The sequence below is a fragment of the Aspergillus brunneoviolaceus genome (assembly GCF_003184695.1).
Source record: "Aspergillus brunneoviolaceus CBS 621.78 unplaced genomic scaffold BO95scaffold_31, whole genome shotgun sequence".
In the NCBI taxonomy this organism is placed as follows: domain Eukaryota; kingdom Fungi; phylum Ascomycota; class Eurotiomycetes; order Eurotiales; family Aspergillaceae; genus Aspergillus; species Aspergillus brunneoviolaceus.
Window position 1 is genome coordinate 110,908 of NW_020290761.1, and position 15,735 is coordinate 126,642.

A 15,735-nucleotide genomic window follows, 5' to 3' on the forward strand; every position below is an offset into this window, starting at 1 on the left:
CTCTTACCGTACATCTCTTCACTTAGCTTCATGCAAGAGAAACACGGATTACTCGGGCTACCTTGTCGGCTAATTAGCAAAGGTGGCTTTCTTCATTACGCCGCAATACAGTTCTCGAGGTTTTCCAACTTGGATGGCGGCGGAAAAAGAGGCTCAGAATCCCAGAGCCCCCCCCTAAGAGACGGTCCGATCGAGAGTGAGCATCGTCGATCTCTATCCCCGTTGATTTCTTGTCTTCATTCACATTTCTTCTTCGTCTATCTACAGTGGGGGGGTTCTAAGGCGTGAGCATGCCGAGTCTTGCTGCTGCCCTTTGGGAATGTGGATCCCCACCGCCAATGCCGCACTGTCTGGACATGAGGACGGAATTGACCCGCTAGGCATGCTATTGCGAAGTGAGTTCGACACACCCACTAAGGACCAGGGCTGCAGCTAACACTCTAAGTCACTCACACTAGTGACTAGGTCGATGGAACACCAAGCGTATGCTGAGGGTAGCTAAGCGCTACTGCCGAATAGCAATTTCGGGACGGGGAGGCAGTCCTAAACTCCCCCTACCTTCAGCTAACTTACGTGCTAGTCAAGTTCAGACCTCACTGTCAGGCCCCCTCGACTGCATGGTAGTCTAATAAGCGACAGTTGGTACCAACCTCCTCAAGTCCTAGCAATTTAGACTACCCCACTGCCAAGCCATCCAGTTGAGTTCGTCCAGTTTGGCCTGCATGATTGACCGTCCCGCGGGTCCGCAACTTTGACGAGCCTCTTACGTCTGAACGAAACCCATACTACAGAGTAGTGAGGGTCCACTCGACTGATTGTTGGATAAGAATAGCTAGGTAGCCATGTCAACGTTATACGAGCAGACAAATCATGCTTTGGCATTGCGATGGTAAGAAAGGTCGACTACGAACCAGGCACGGTAATAGTCGGTCACACCCGAGCCCGTCTGTGATCGACACCTCGAATGTCCAGGCGCTCGCTCAGACACATCTTCTTCCACTTTCAGGCCGCTCTGCACGGTAGACCTACCCCATTTTGACGGGCGGTCTTCCCCGCTGGCGGTTGTATCTACTCCAGTGACAAGCTTAACACCATTAAGCTGGTATACTTCGTGAGTAAATCATCTTCTCGTATAGGGCTCGGTTTCCTTAGGGGCCGGCCGTACATCGTCTTTTCATGGCTTTCTGTGTCCTCAGTATAGTATATCTCGCCAAATCACGTTGTGCTTTGTCCACCACTAATTCTGTAGGAACGATCTCTCGAGGCTTACTATGAGCCCCAATTCGGAAAATGTTCCTGCCCCTGTCAGCAACCCTCTTCCAACACGAGGGGGATATTTTGTGATAACATTGCCCGGTTGCCGGGATAAGACGATCGGCTGGACGAGCTTGGTTCTTGTTCGTGTCATTGGTCAGGGAATGAGATTCCATACTGCTTCGAACATTCTACAAGCAAATCTGCATATTACACGGGGCACTGCTCGGCACCAAGTACGTCCTCCTGCAGCTGGTAGCTTATGAGCTACTGCACCGCTCGCATCTACTATGTACTATACATATCAAATGCCTTAGGCCCACGAGGCCTACTATTTTCGCCCCCATGGCAGGGGTGCCATGCGCTTCAGCACGGCCACATGGCCTTGACTCTTGCTGCGGTCTCTGTTTCTGACAACAATCGGTATCGGTCCGGTCCCACCTTGGTCGTTTGTTCTTAACCGGCTGGTGCTCTGACATCAACGGCGTGTTCAACGATCGGTTTGCACTAAGCATGTCGTCTGGTTCTCCATTAAGCTGTCTCCAAGCCACGCTGCTAGCAGGCAGTGGCCCCGTCGGATGAGGAACCATCCCGCTTCTGCCATACTTCTGCACCGCCATGATTGCAATTATTGCTTGCTACCAGGGACAATTCCGCCCCTCTGACGGTTACATTGGTCCTAGCATGATTGTCCCGGTCAAAAGCCCTAAAGTCGAACTACTACCAATTATAGAATAAGCTGGAGGCTGGCGAGCTGATTCGCCGACCCTCCCTCTCGTACCTTGCCGTCCGCATGCTGCCGGGAGTATGAAGAGAGTTTCATCCTGCCCGCGCGTGTACAGGGCACTTCTCGGATTCTGGGGGCGATCCTACAATGCTTCTAAACTCTGAGATGTGGATACCTCAGCCATGACGGCTGCGGAGCTCTGCCACCACCAGGCTTTCTCGTTCTCATCTACACAGCTCAGAGATATTCGCGAGGTAACATGCCACACGGTTTAGATCGAATATTTACACGAGATTGTCAGCGAAGTTGCTCCTAGCGCCAGTAAGGCCAACCATGCCACTGTCTAATATGAGACATCTTCTAACTCAGGCATAGTGATATCAGAAATGTTTCCAATCAGAAATGCATATAAGGCAAGCGACAATAAGACGATAGCCACCAACGCGGACTTCCGCAAACCAACGTGTTGGTGCGGCATTCGCCGCTCAACTGTGCGGACCTGCTACGAGCGCAATTTCAGGCACGACTATACCAAGAGAGGTATTGTTCTAGACGTTTCGCGCATCCTGCTTAAGCGTATGAGGTGCTTGAATTGTGATAGTGCCTCTCACCTGCATGATTCCTGCGATCTGCTGACCAGCCACAGGTGGCTCCCACTGTTGGGTCCGGGAACGCGCCTTCACCCTGGCTGCAGAAGGATATCTGAGACAGGTACCATGATCAAACAATGGGCGGATGAAACCTAGTGTTTCTGACAGACTTAATCCTGAAACTCCTCCCATTTGATCATCCTATCCCTCAAGTCGAGCTCCTCACCATCCACCACAAACCTCCCGTCCCCACGATGGTGCACCATCCTCATCTGCCTCTTCCCGCCACCAACAGCACCGCTGGGCTCCTCTAGTTGCTGATTGCTCTGCCCATAGTTCAAGTCGAGGTCTCTGTTCACCCATGCGCGGACAACCCGCAGTATCCACAAGTTGTACGTTGCCACCAACGCTCGATCATGAACCACACATTGGATGTTGGCCATGATATCCTTCCCACCAACCAGTGGCGCACGGGCAGTCCTTTCCAGCTCCATGTAACTCTGCCCCTTTTCTTCTCCATCTTCTAGTTCTGGATCGGTCTCTGGCGGTAACGGCGATTCCGGTGGCTCCACAGGGATCATTTCGAATGCATCCCACTTATCCACCGTTTCGCCACTGCAATTGCCAATATCAACCACTTGCTCCAGCAGCTCCGCAGCCGGTACTGCAAGCACGCATTGGCCGGTTCTTTTCAGGTTGTCAAAGCTTTTGTCCCACGGTCCAATACATGCGCCGACCAGTGTTGGTTCCTCGTGTTGGATCATCATGTGAAAGCCCATTGTCATGATATTGTGCGTCCGATCGGCTAGAGACCCGGTGGTAACGAGTACCACAGGCCCAGGCTCGAGGAGGCGATTGACTTTATGCGTGGGATAGGAGAGGAATCGGCACCGATCATTGAAATGATCCTTTGCCTGCTCCTGCTCCTGTGCCTGATCCTGAATCTCCCGGCTCTTCTGCTTCTGATGCCATCGAGGCCTCTTGCTGGAACGGCGTGGGCTCAGACCTAGTGGTCTGGTTGGCTCCCTTTTCCCTGCACTTCGTTTGTCGTCTGATACTCGCTTGGGAGGCATTTAGGCCAAGGTGTTGGAAAGGGTGTAGATGTAACTTTTGTAAGCTTGTAGACCTAGACTTCAGTCGAGAATTGCTGCCTAGGAGAGCATATGTGCATGACAAGGAGGGGTGACCTGACTTGAATCGCGTGCAGGAAATGGGAGTTGTGGACGCGTCACTGCGAAAGAACAAAGAACGGCATTTCTGGAGTGACGTCTTCCCCGCATACTCGCCGGGGTCCCGTGACCTCCATTTCTTTTCGCCATAATTCTACGAGTGTGCATACAAAGAGAATATTTCTGTCTTGTGCAGACAGCTGCTAAATGTATAGACAAGCACGACAAAGTGTGGTTTTGAAGTGCTCGAAGGGAACACTGTATCCCCTTCCCTTCAGCATAATCTTCCATGTATACAGAAAGATGTTGAACTGTAAACAATGACCAATTGCTCAATGACGATCTTCAGCGTGACATTCCTTAGGACTGTGTATATCCCAAAGTCCAGGTCACTCTTTGTGTATCAGATCGCCTGAGTACTGTACATCTCTAGCTGAAGAAAGATTCATTCGGTTGTATGTTATTCATCCTTCCGCGCGATTCTCCAACATTGTCCCCTATCCCATCTACCTCAACATATGCAACGCAGATACCAGTCCAGCTCAGTACTTCATTCTCTTCCTGTATGTGGTATATGTCCTCCTTGTTCTCTTTCGGTCGAAGTCAAAAATGAAGAGACCCTGAAGTGACCCGCACATGAACCCATTGTATATATATACATATAGCCCTAAGACGTCCATCACAAGCACAATTGAGCCAACTGAACTAGCTTCGTAGTGAAATGCTGTACTCCAACTTGACTCCAAGCATGTTTCCCTTACAAAATACTATAATATTGGAATGTAAACCCTCAGAAGGGCCTGTATCACCGGCAAGGAGGGAGGTCCGAAGTGTCGAGTATAGTCTTCACTCTCTTTCTCTCTATCTTTCTTTGCGTTTGCGTATGTGTAGTAGTATCTTCCAAGGTTTCTCAGTGGGTACCCCCTCTAGATCCACACGATTGGCAAAGCTACCAGTGTATCAGGGAAGAGAGTCAGGGCTGCGAACCTCGCGGGGCAAGAAACTACTATGACAGGTCTTTCCGCCATCTGGCAATGGAGTTCACATCCATACTGTGTATCATGTACAACCAGGACCTACCTTAGACAGTTTGCCCCCGCCTTCCAGCATATTGGTACCAGAAACCTCACCGAAAAAATATATGGAGTCTATACCTTCGACTTTTCTGTGTATGTAGTACAGTACATGCGGGTGCTGGGAACGACCCTAATAAGAGGTGTGTTTAGTTCGAGCCTATGCTTTTACTGCAGTGGTTATGGGCTGGTCCACAGCCCCAGAAGACTATTCGAGACTTTATTTTGAGGTAGACAGTACGATCCTTTGCAACCAGCTTACCAACCCGGGGGCTCTTTTCCACTATCACGATATACATACCTTGCTTAGATTTGATCAGGACTTTGTCGAATGGTTATATGTACAGTACACACATACCCGCAAGGTAAAGCCCGGCACGGCAAAGCCCGGCACGGCACGGCACGGCGAAGGCGGACTTGGAAGAACAGGAACAGGAACCCCGTATTCAATGTATACTAGGTACTGGTACTCAGATTCCCCTCTCAAGCTCCAAGATGTCGAGGGGGTAGGCAGGACAGGTGGGGAGATATCCTCCTGTAGGAAGATATATATCCAGATCTCGAGGCAAGCGCGCGTGGCAGCGACACCTCCCACGAAGAAACTATCTTCGGCCGTGGAAAGTCCTGTAGTGTACCACCCCGCGATGCAATGATGATCCGCGAGAGAGACAAAGGGTGAGATCGGGGAGGAGTTAGACTACGGCAACCCCATTTCGGATCTACAACAAAAAACAAAAATATGCATGCCGCTGATTTCTGCTTGGAGGGGGGAGTGGGTGCGAGATGTATGGGATACGGTTGGTGAATCCTGATTGTACATATAGTCGTCTAGTTTCTGGCGCTTGTTCTTGTTCTAAGCTCCGCAGTAGTAAGGCTGCTTTTGTGTACGGGTGGATTCAAGGTGTGTTCGTCGATGAGCTCCGGTTATGCATGCACATGATGGTGGGAGGTGGTGGATTTGGGGTAGGTACTGTTGACCTATTGACGCTGGGTCGAGTAATGGTCCGCGGTCAGTGGACGCCTTGGGCGAGTCTTGCTTGAACGCAGATGGAGTCGGGTTGTCAGCAGTATCGGCTAGAGTGGTGAGTGGGACTGAGAGATCTGACTGGCGCTCACGGTGCTGTACATAACCCATCCGTCAAACTGACCAAAGACTACGTCCCTATACTTATCAACGAGTGCATGATATCCATTCATCCTCACATTAGTTACAGAGACCTAGCCTGTCCTGTCCTGTCCTGTCCGTTTCTTAACGAAACAGGAGCTACCGTTAATTATATCAACGATAACGCATTGCAAAAGCATCGCAGCAGTTTTCAAGCATCACAAAAACAGAAGCTCGATGTCTCAAGAGATGAAAAGAGAAAGCGGGAACTCAAGATCCGCCCAGAAAGAGAGATGACTAACGTAAGATACAATCCATGCCAAACGCCCTGGTTAAAAGCAAGAACACAACAAGTAACCTTGATGGGCATGTCGGATGTGTCAACCCAAGGGAGCGTTGAACTTGGGTGACTGAGCCCATTCCCTTCCAAGAATACATCACAGCGGTGATTCGGGAGTAGAGGCCTTTGTCTCGACCATGAGACAACGCTCTGAGTGCTGAAGCGCACTCGGATCGATGCTGTGTCACCACCGACGACGTAGCTAATGGGATCATCGTGGTCGAGGCTTGATGAAGATGTGGGATTCTGTCCGATAACATACTCTGATATTGAGATCGCAAGGTCGCTAAATAGCCCGGCAAGAAAGGGGAATATCGAGAAGAATAGGGTCTTTCATAGAAGAGGCAATATCAAAGGCGAGAGGACTGTCGGGTTGCAGGAGGAAAGAAAGAACGTGACTCGGATGGCGCAAGTACGCGACGACTTGCCAGGATGATTGGAGACTCTCAGCGACGGTCGGGGTTGGTTACCTGAGAACTAATTGAGCCTCAAATCAAATATGATGGGAAGGGTAAAACCTACCTGCAGAATGCGACGGGAGAAGTCTTGATCGTCGTCGATACTGCCGTTGCTTTGCCGTTTTTGAGCCATGAAATCACCATCGAATCGGGAGTCACTGCCCTGTGCCATGGGCTGTCCGTAACCGTCCACGCCAACACTGCGACGATATTGCGCTTCCACCGACTTACGGTTCTTGAAACGCCAGAGAAAGAACCCAGCACCGATGAGCGCACAGAGGCCGACCACTCCGATGACCACACCTGCCGCAATCGCAGCAGTGTTGGCACTTGAGCTTTTTGACTTCTCGGTTGGGGTAGCGCTTGCATCGGCGGCGTGGGTGGCAGGAGCTTCGGTAACATAGACTGTCTGCCCGCCGCTCGTGACGGCATGAACTGTGGGTGTCTGTGTTGTCGAAGTCGACGTCCCTTCGGTGCTTTTGCTGGAAGTACTGCTCGAGGAAGAGTAGTTATCCACGTCATCCTCAATGCCTGTTAGATAGACCGAGTATGTGTTTGCACCGCCACCTAGACAATCGGTCAGCATTGGATACACATAGAAACTTCACCTAGGTGAAGGCAACATACACATGACCGAGGGCCAGCCAGCACACGACAGATTGCATTCGTCATCCGATACTTTGTCCGAAGACGCCGGTAGTTCATTTCCGCAGAGACAGTCTTGTTTGTTGTGGAGCGCAAAGACGGCGTAGTTGTCCTTCAAGCATAACTTCTGGCAGTATCCGTTACTTTGGTATGTGTACGATCCTTGATCTTCCAAGGGCGTTGAGCTCGAGTAGCATCCGTTGTAAACTTCGTCATAGGCAGCGGTCGTGGGAACATGGGCAGCCAAAAAGAGGACCGAGGCCACAAGAGCCGACCGCATGGTCAAGAGTTTCGTGAAGGAAGACATGATGAATGGAATAACGATGGCGCGGCCGATAGAGGTGACTGGACACCTGCTCCAGACACAACAGTCAAGGTGCTTGTTGATGCAAACGAAGGGAAAGGGACGACCTGCGTAACCCTTTTGCGGAGCGCTGGGGTGGATGTTTCGAAGGTCGGGGGAGTCTCGGCTTCCCGTCTTGCGCAAGATCTTGGGTACTTGTCACTGCGATCTGCGGCGGAAGAGTACAATGTGAGATGCTTTCGAACTGTCGAGAGTTGAACCCCGATGGGCGCAGAAAGAAGGGCTAGAGTGATGCAAGCGATGGAAAGAGTGTGTGATGTTCGCCTTGGCGGGGAAGAAAAGGGCCTTGAGGAGCGGGTTGTTTCAAGCACCCCTTTCTGTCGGACAGAGTTTAGTGGGCGACTGAACGGGTAGCTTAGGCAGGGGAATCAGTCAGGGTCGAAAGTGCCCCAAATCAATAAATGAACGGATTGGTCCTTGATAGTATTGAGGGGTGGGCAATTCGGGGGGGGGGCGGAGATTTTGGGGAAACGGAAATTGGCGGAATAACGGCTATACGAAGGCGTCGAGGTCTGAGTTGCTCTAGGGAAGCAACGCGTGACAGGCAGCCGGTGGAGAAAATAGAGAGAAGTGTGAAAAGTAGAAGAGAGAGACAAGTGAATGGGATGAAATGGTAATGATAGTAGTGGAGGCCCAAAAGAGCAAACGAGTGTCTAGGGTCAATAGCAGCAGAAGGGGATGAAGGAAAGTGACGAGGCAGTTCAAGGACTCCTCTCGAGGAAGGAAACGAGTGTGATTGACCGGACTAGTCTAATAATTAGTGAGATTAGGTGGATAGGAATAGAATTGCTGCTTGCTTGCTGGGCGGCAAGATGGAAATGGGGGTGTGGTTAGACTAGGGAAAGAGGGTCGGTCGAGGGTGGAAAAGGCCCTTAAGCGACGCACTGACAGGCTAGTAAGAGGATCCTCTAGGGGGGAGGGAAACAAACAACAAAACATGCGAGTTACAGATACAATGAGTTGGTACTTGGTACTTGGTACTTGGTACCAGGTACGGTAAGGCTCTGGGAACGGGAGGGAGACCAACCCTGGATCAAAGGATGTGCAGCCGTGCAGCCGTGCAGCCGTGCTCCTACAATACATACAGTACATAGAAAAGGGCACCACGGCAGGGTGGTAATCTATTTCACTACTGAGTCAATACCGGATAGCTTACCAGATACAGTACCAGGCAGGTACCAGGTACGGAGCACATTGGAAATGATCCCGCGGGTGTGACGAATGATCGAAGGGAGGGTCCAGGGGCAACTCCCACTTTTTCCTCCTTTGGGTCTAACACGGGCGGAGACTGGCATGTGCGAATCCACTCCAGGCTTGCAGTTTGGTCATGAGCTGCTCTGAAACGGGATGAACATCCCTCCCATGGTACACCAAATAACTTAACTGACTTAACCATTGATGATGATGTTCTTCCATCTCACTCTTCTAAAGTTTCGCACGACTGACTGAATGTGTGAACTGTAGTCAGTTTGTCCATGATGCACAGTATCCGATAATCTACACTACTCTACACCATTCAACTACAGAGGCATCTACAAAGAACAAACACACACCTCTCTCAGACCCGGTGTATTGTAATGACTCCGCCCATGTCTTACTCCGATTATCGTCCAACCTCGACCACTACCCTCGAGGATATTTATAGTACGTCGTGAGGAGAAAAAAATTCGGGCACAGTTATACGTCGATCCGTCATACTTTGAGTGGCCTGCTACCTCTACTGCTGCTGCTGCTGCTGCTGCTGCTGCTGCTCGAATCCGTCCACTTGACAGTCGTTCGTGACGAAGAATCGATGATTTCCCGCTGTCTTCCTTGCTTGTGGCCAAATTATGCCGAGTACGTGGTGGCCGTTTTTGCGAGACACTTTCTCCCGCTCGCCTCGAACTCCCGGGGCAATCCAAAGCAGCAAGCAAGCAATCAATCACCTTTCTCTCGAATGCTATTCCCACCACATTCCCTGTCAAATACTGTGTAAGTCGAAGTCTGCCTGCCTGACAGTTCCATTCTTCTCAGCCACGCCCGACATTCCACTCCGTGCTCCCGAGGAATGATGTTCAGATCGTGCCAGTGAGTCGGATGCGAGAACGAAGGGCGAGGCCACCACCGGCAAGGGGAGAACAACACCACTGGCCGAAGAAAAAAAAACTGCTCAGGGACTCACGAACTAAGGTAGACTAGAATCCGTAAACAGTTCTCTCACTTGGCCTCTTTGATCCTAGATGCCTGTGAGCCACCAATGGAATGACGGGCTGAGGTAAAATAGTCCCTGACTCCTAAAGGCCCTTGAGTCCTTCCGGCTAAGTGCAGGAAAGGAGGGGAGAGAGTGGACGAAGTGGAGAATTCTCTTCTAGCCCCAAAACCCCCAACCCTAGATGTTCGCCGCTCCGAAATTTTGCCATCGTCAGGCTGTCAAGTGTCAACCAAAACCCGCAACACGCCTTTCCAAATTGAAAGCATTGTTCTTGCAAAGTGCCAAAAGATTAGAAGTAAGATTGGAGACAAGAGATGTGAGGTCTGGGCCCTCTGCGTTCAGTGAGATCAAGATTGTTCTCCACTACCGCAATAGCCCGTAAGTTACATGCTATGCCATCTTTCATAGGAATATTGGTCGAGCAACAAATCTGACCCCGGCGCGTTGAAATGAACCCCCTGTATCCGGCTTGTCCGGTGTGCGTATTGACAGTGTAAATTGCACGAAAGAACTCTCTCTTTGCGGGCGGTTCAAGCCACGCACGTCGTGGGCTGAATTTGGACCAGACAGTTTCTCAATGGTATGACGCGTGTCCGGATTGCGGAGTTGGCATGTAACATGCGATATACGCCGTGAAGCAAACACCTTCGAGGGCTTCTGTGATCTGCTCACTGCATTGAACCTGTCAGTTTGAGTAGCCCTGCGATGAGAAACTGAAGCCAGACCAGCTTCCTAATCTAACTCGACTTTCCTCGCACGTCTACACCAGCACGAACCTGGGGAGTTTCTATGCCGGCATGAACACCCGTGGCCCGAGGTAGTGGATCACGGTTAGCATTGTTTATCTTTAGCAAACAAAGCCCCCCCGCCCAGGCAAGAAGATTGACTTTGCAGGGCAACTCCGGGCGGGAACGACGAACGATATGTCCTCAATGTAGTATCTAAGTCGCTTGATTGACTGATGATTGTTCATCACTTGCTGAGAAATCAACCTTGCTCGTTTGGATTGACATCAGCAGGCGACTTGGCACATGACCCGGACAGACGACGGTCGGGCGGGCTTGTGACGGTCTGCAACGGCTGAATAGAACTTGCGATTCTCGAATGACGGGGGCGGAGCGTTCATGTCTCAGTAACATGGGTCAGCTAAATTGGAGTGTAGAAGCGGACTAGGTAGGAGAGATCCATTGTGTATTTGTGCGCAGTTTGGAACAAAGATAAGACCTACTTCAGGCCTCGTCTCGACCTCAAGAATCACCGGCATTGATCATAAGAATAAAGTCGCGTGAGTCGTGCTATGGTCGCAAGGGATAATCGAAACCATAGAACATCCCCCCACATAATGATAGTCCCTCGTGCGAAGAAAAAAAAAAGCAACATCGACGACGGCCAGAGTGAAACAGGCCGTGGACCATTCTAGACTGTGGGACCAGAGAAGGCTTCCCATCTACCTTAGCGATGATGCGAGGCAGTTACCGCTAACTTAGACAGGCAATCACAGAACCTGCCAGCATTCTAGCTATCGGCAGCACTGAGGGTAAAATTTAGGTGTAATTATCTGCCTGGTGATCTCATGTGTCCTTGCGGCGGTTGGATCTATTGGGTTATCGTGTCAATATGTCTTACTTGGTGAAGAGAGAGAAAAAATATGAATGATGCTTTGGTGGTAGTGTGAATTTGTACCGGCGGGCTATTTTATGTTGCCGGTACATGGTCGGGCGGAGATATATAAGCGACGAGCGGGCCGCATATTCTTGAAGTATCTACAGGGGGAAACATGATAGGATATTGCTGGATCATTGTCCGCGGGGAGCCAGCGGTGGATTATTTTTTTCAGAAACTGCAATCAAAGGTGTGTCCAGCAGAGGAGATGGAACAGTTGCTGGCCTTGGTAGTATGTTCATTCGCGGATCCCGCATTAGCAGGGGCGATAGAGAACTTGGTATACCTTGGCCCCATTCTACTGTAATTTCAGTATCAGGCAGAGGCAGTCTGAGCCCAAGAAAGAAAAGAAGGTTATGGCTGCACTAGGCCTCGAATCTGATTTTACTATCAACAACACCAGACAAATGCGAAATGCGACAGTAGAATGTGACTTGTCTCAACAACAACGGTATCTCCAAAAATACTTCGATGTCCACTTTTGACGTAGGTTTTCCCTCAGTATATATGCTCATTTAAGACATCTCTATCAAGAAATGGAAACCTCGGCTCAGACAGATTGGACGCGCGTCTGTTGAGCCTTTCATTTTCATAAGTCGAATCTCCTCTAAGGCTTGGGGATGTGCAGCGTCTTGCTGACCATTAGACAGCCATGTAGCACAAAAAGAAGCACAAGGGGGTGGAACTCGAACGCGGTTCCTTCGCCCGCGAGGCCCAATGGTAGATTGTCCTGGACCCAGTCCTGAGAGACACAGTAGGCCATAAATGCTGCGATGGATAGGGTGGTTGGGATGGGCGTGCCCTCGAAATACTTGGACTTGCCGGTCTTGTCCTTGGGAAGAACAGCAACGGTCACGTTGAAACGCGCCAATCTGGTCAGTCCGCAGAGAACGAAGAACGTCAGGAAGAAGTGGTCGACAGGGGTGCGGATGCCGATGGCGAACGCTGCAGCGGCGGGTGCCATTCCGAAGGAGATCTGGGAGAGCACAAGAGTAAAAGATCAGCAGCAAGCCCCCTCCCATATCAGAAAAGACCACAAACGTACCAGATCCGCCAAGGAGTCGAGCTCTTGTCCCATCAGAGAAGACTTCTTCCTCCATCTAGCGATCTTGCCATCCATGAAATCAAAGAAGAGTCCAAAAGGCATAAACGTAAGAGCAGCCCAGAGAGAGGAATAATCGGTGGGATCCCCGAGACAGTAGCGCATTGACGAAAAGACAGACATCACTGTTTAAAACAGTCAGTATGAGGTCGCAGGTTCTCGCTCGGGCTGGGGTGTAGCTTGCCTCCGCAGAATCCTATAATTGAATACATTTTAGCAGAATTCTCAAGGATCACTTTCCAATGACACCAGATTCCTTACCATTCAGTTCAGTCACAAGATCGGCGAGATGTAAAGCTCTTGTAAAGGATGGCAGATGAGTACAAGGTCGAAGAAACCAGCTTCAAGGTCGGGGATGCTAACCTGACCATGCTAAAATGACCCGTTTCTGCTGAAAGGAGCATCTTTTGCTTTTCTTGTCCTTTAACACAACATGAGCATCCTTTGTCGCAGACAGACTGGCACCAGGATTTAAGCATACCTCCATCACCCGCAGGTGGGACACCGCTATTCTGAGACGTATTCGACGGCATGGTGGATGTCCTCCGAGACATGCTCAAATTGCAAATATTCGATTGATAAAAAGACTGAGGCGAGGGCGAGATATCGAACGGGAGAAGCTTGGTTATATGCGGAGGTTGTCCGTGGGGAATGGAAGGGGAATGATGCAATGGGAAACCAGTTATCGATGAAGGAGTGTTGACAGGCGCACAGATTAATTCTTTGACCGCTTAGGCGTGGCTAGACGTCATTGCAAGGCGGTATTGGCCTGCGCCACACACAGCCTCTGTTACCAACTATCGGAATACGTTGCAGAATTTGCGCCACAAACGATCCTTGGACAGATGCTGCAAAAGGTGAATGTGGTTGATAGCTAATAGACTTACAGCAATACAGCTGGGGTTATAGCTCAGTGGTAGAGCGCTCGCTTTGCATGCGAGAGGTCTGGGGTTCGATCCCCCATGACTCCATTGTTTTTGCCAGATTTGTACCTAGCTGCCCGCCCTTCTTGGATCTTAAAGGGCTACTACCAATAAAATATCATTCAAGTTTGATTGTCGAATTGCTACCACGAACCAGAATTGCGACATTCATATTTTTTTTTTTTTGGCAATCTGACCTTGTCATACGTGCACCAATCTGTAGTTGGTTGAAACCTGGATATCGGCGAAATACCTACCACAACCTACGCTGGGCTTGACCAAATAATTATCCAAGACTAGAGAAGCAAAAACAAAGATCAATTGAATAAAGCACATAGATCAGAAGCAAAAAAGCATTGGAGTCATGGGGGATCGAACCCCAGACCTCTCGCATGCAAAGCGAGCGCTCTACCACTGAGCTATAACCCCAGCTTAGTCATAGTCCTTTGATTCATTTGTAATGAGCAAAACAGAATCATCATCGTGACTCCAGATTTTGCCCTATGCTCAGACCTCGCCGCATATGTGTGTCCTTCCTTGCCAAGCACATTCCTCATGCAAAAACAAGTCTGGAAGGCATAGTATGAAACAATGTAGTTATCCGCACAGCCTGATAAATCTTATACATCTTGACTCGATACCGTCCCCAATCTTTACCTGGCACCCGGCGAACCAAAGATGATTAGTATTCATCTGAAATCCATGCCACAAAAACACCGACCGGACATGGTTATGACCAGCTGCAGGTTGTGCAAAAAATGGAGTCATGGGGGATCGAACCCCAGACCTCTCGCATGCAAAGCGAGCGCTCTACCACTGAGCTATAACCCCAGATTAGTCATGCTGACTCCATTCTAAGATTCCCATGGACTAACTTTCGATCTCGCCATATTCTGCGAAGACATCGCATCTCTCTCTTATACTGGGCTCGCGGCAATTCAAGGGAAACAAAGGTAGAATTAACAGGTATAATCATTGCAATACATGGGTCTAATGGCTGCATTGTGCTCACAGCCTCTGCACTTCGAGAAGCAGCAATTTTCCGAGAATGCACAAGAATATCGAGACAAATAAATTCCTGCAAGAAGCTCCCGTTTTCCCATAACGCCGTAATAAGACAGTACTTTAGGTCAGACAGACACTGTCTATCGTCGGAACCCACCGCTGCCACCTCCCCGAGAGAAACCACCACGACCACCGCCGAAACCACCGCCACCGCCGCCTCTGGAGAAACCACCACGGCCACCACCGCGACCACCACCGAAACCACCACCACCGCCACCTCTGGAGAAGCCACCGCGACCACCACCACGAGGACCACCACGGCCTCTGGGAGCGAAGCCACCACGGCCACCGCGTCCACCAGCACCACCACGACCAGCACCGCCGGCTCTCTTGGGCTTGGCAGCTCCTGTGAAGGGTATTAGTATCAATGATCTGTTCATGCACATATATGTTCGGAATCATACCCGGTGGGGGCTTGGGCTTGGGAAGGAACCTAAAGCCACGAGGTTAGCATCGTTCGCATGGTACCAAATGGATATCGTAACATACTTCTCCAAAGGAAGAAGCTTGTCGCCGCCGATGTAGACCTTGTCACCAGCCTTGAACGAAGTCGCGACAATGCCTTCCTGAGGCTTCACGGTGAAGTAGACCTGGTTGATGGGGCCAAGAACCTCATCGACCTTACCGATAGGGGTCTAAGGGCAAGTCTCGTTAGCAATGGTGTCGTTTCGGGAGCGATAATCGGAGTGGATCGTACTTTGTTCTCGAGGTAGATGGGGGCGTTGAAGTAGGGAATCTTGGGGTTGATCGATTCGCAAACCATCTCGCCTTCGCAAGAATGCATGACAGTTCCCATCTCTGTAGCAAATCCATCAGTGACTAGTGTTTGGTTGCTTTGTGGCGGCATATTTACCCAAAACCTGCGCCGGGGGTCCGACAGGCTGCTGAAAGCCTCCGCGACCTACCCAAAGAAAATTTCGTCAGCCTATCCTCAACGCGACAATCAATTCTCCCATGCTCTTCTGGCTGAAAACTCACCACCACGACCACCAAAGCTACCGCCACGATTGGCGCCCGTACCACGGCCCCGGAAAGACATGTTGTATTGCTGGGTGTTCTGATCGACC

The 15,735-nt window shown here is 50.4% G+C and overlaps 4 protein-coding genes and 3 non-coding genes across 7 annotated transcripts; 1 reads left to right on the forward strand and 6 right to left on the reverse strand.

Moving 5' to 3' along the window:
• Positions 1-2,477: 2,477 nt before the first annotated feature.
• Positions 2,478-3,877, reverse strand: BO95DRAFT_473261 (flavin reductase family protein; the record flags this gene model as incomplete). Its single annotated transcript, XM_025589714.1, has 2 exons — positions 2,478-3,497; positions 3,854-3,877. 2 exons carry the CDS (start codon positions 3,875-3,877, stop codon positions 2,742-2,744), a joined length of 780 nt encoding a protein of 259 aa, XP_025442551.1. The 3' UTR covers positions 2,478-2,741.
• Positions 3,878-6,614: 2,737 nt separating this feature from the next.
• Positions 6,615-7,897, reverse strand: BO95DRAFT_121979 (putative WSC domain protein). Its single transcript, XM_025580454.1, has 3 exons — positions 7,344-7,897; positions 6,781-7,283; positions 6,615-6,728 (listed from the first exon to the last, which is right to left on the reverse strand). Exons 1-3 carry the CDS (start codon positions 7,666-7,668, stop codon positions 6,705-6,707), a joined length of 852 nt encoding a protein of 283 aa, XP_025442552.1. The 5' UTR covers positions 7,669-7,897; the 3' UTR covers positions 6,615-6,704.
• Positions 7,898-12,035: 4,138 nt separating this feature from the next.
• On the reverse strand, positions 12,036-13,387 carry BO95DRAFT_122077 (CDP-diacylglycerol-serine O-phosphatidyltransferase). The gene is made up of 6 exons (XM_025580455.1): positions 13,162-13,387; positions 13,044-13,101; positions 12,942-12,979; positions 12,865-12,876; positions 12,624-12,805; positions 12,036-12,554 (listed from the first exon to the last, which is right to left on the reverse strand). The coding sequence occupies exons 1-6, from the start codon at positions 13,232-13,234 to the stop codon at positions 12,186-12,188; spliced, it is 732 nt and encodes a 243-aa protein (XP_025442553.1). The 5' UTR covers positions 13,235-13,387; the 3' UTR covers positions 12,036-12,185.
• Positions 13,388-13,579: 192 nt separating this feature from the next.
• BO95DRAFT_t131 lies at positions 13,580-13,651 on the forward strand. Its single transcript has one exon. It is a non-coding gene; the product is annotated as a tRNA-Ala (tRNA).
• A 309-nt stretch (positions 13,652-13,960) lies between these two features.
• On the reverse strand, positions 13,961-14,032 carry BO95DRAFT_t134. The gene has a single exon. It is a non-coding gene; the product is annotated as a tRNA-Ala (tRNA).
• Positions 14,033-14,362: 330 nt separating this feature from the next.
• Positions 14,363-14,434, reverse strand: BO95DRAFT_t133. Its single transcript has one exon. It is a non-coding gene; the product is annotated as a tRNA-Ala (tRNA).
• Positions 14,435-14,564: 130 nt separating this feature from the next.
• On the reverse strand, positions 14,565-15,731 carry BO95DRAFT_481896 (H/ACA ribonucleoprotein complex subunit GAR1/NAF1). The gene is made up of 5 exons (XM_025590227.1): positions 15,647-15,731; positions 15,522-15,569; positions 15,366-15,466; positions 15,158-15,303; positions 14,565-15,101 (listed from the first exon to the last, which is right to left on the reverse strand). The coding sequence occupies exons 1-5, from the start codon at positions 15,705-15,707 to the stop codon at positions 14,729-14,731; spliced, it is 729 nt and encodes a 242-aa protein (XP_025442554.1). The 5' UTR covers positions 15,708-15,731; the 3' UTR covers positions 14,565-14,728.
• Between the last annotated feature and the right edge of the window lie 4 nt (positions 15,732-15,735).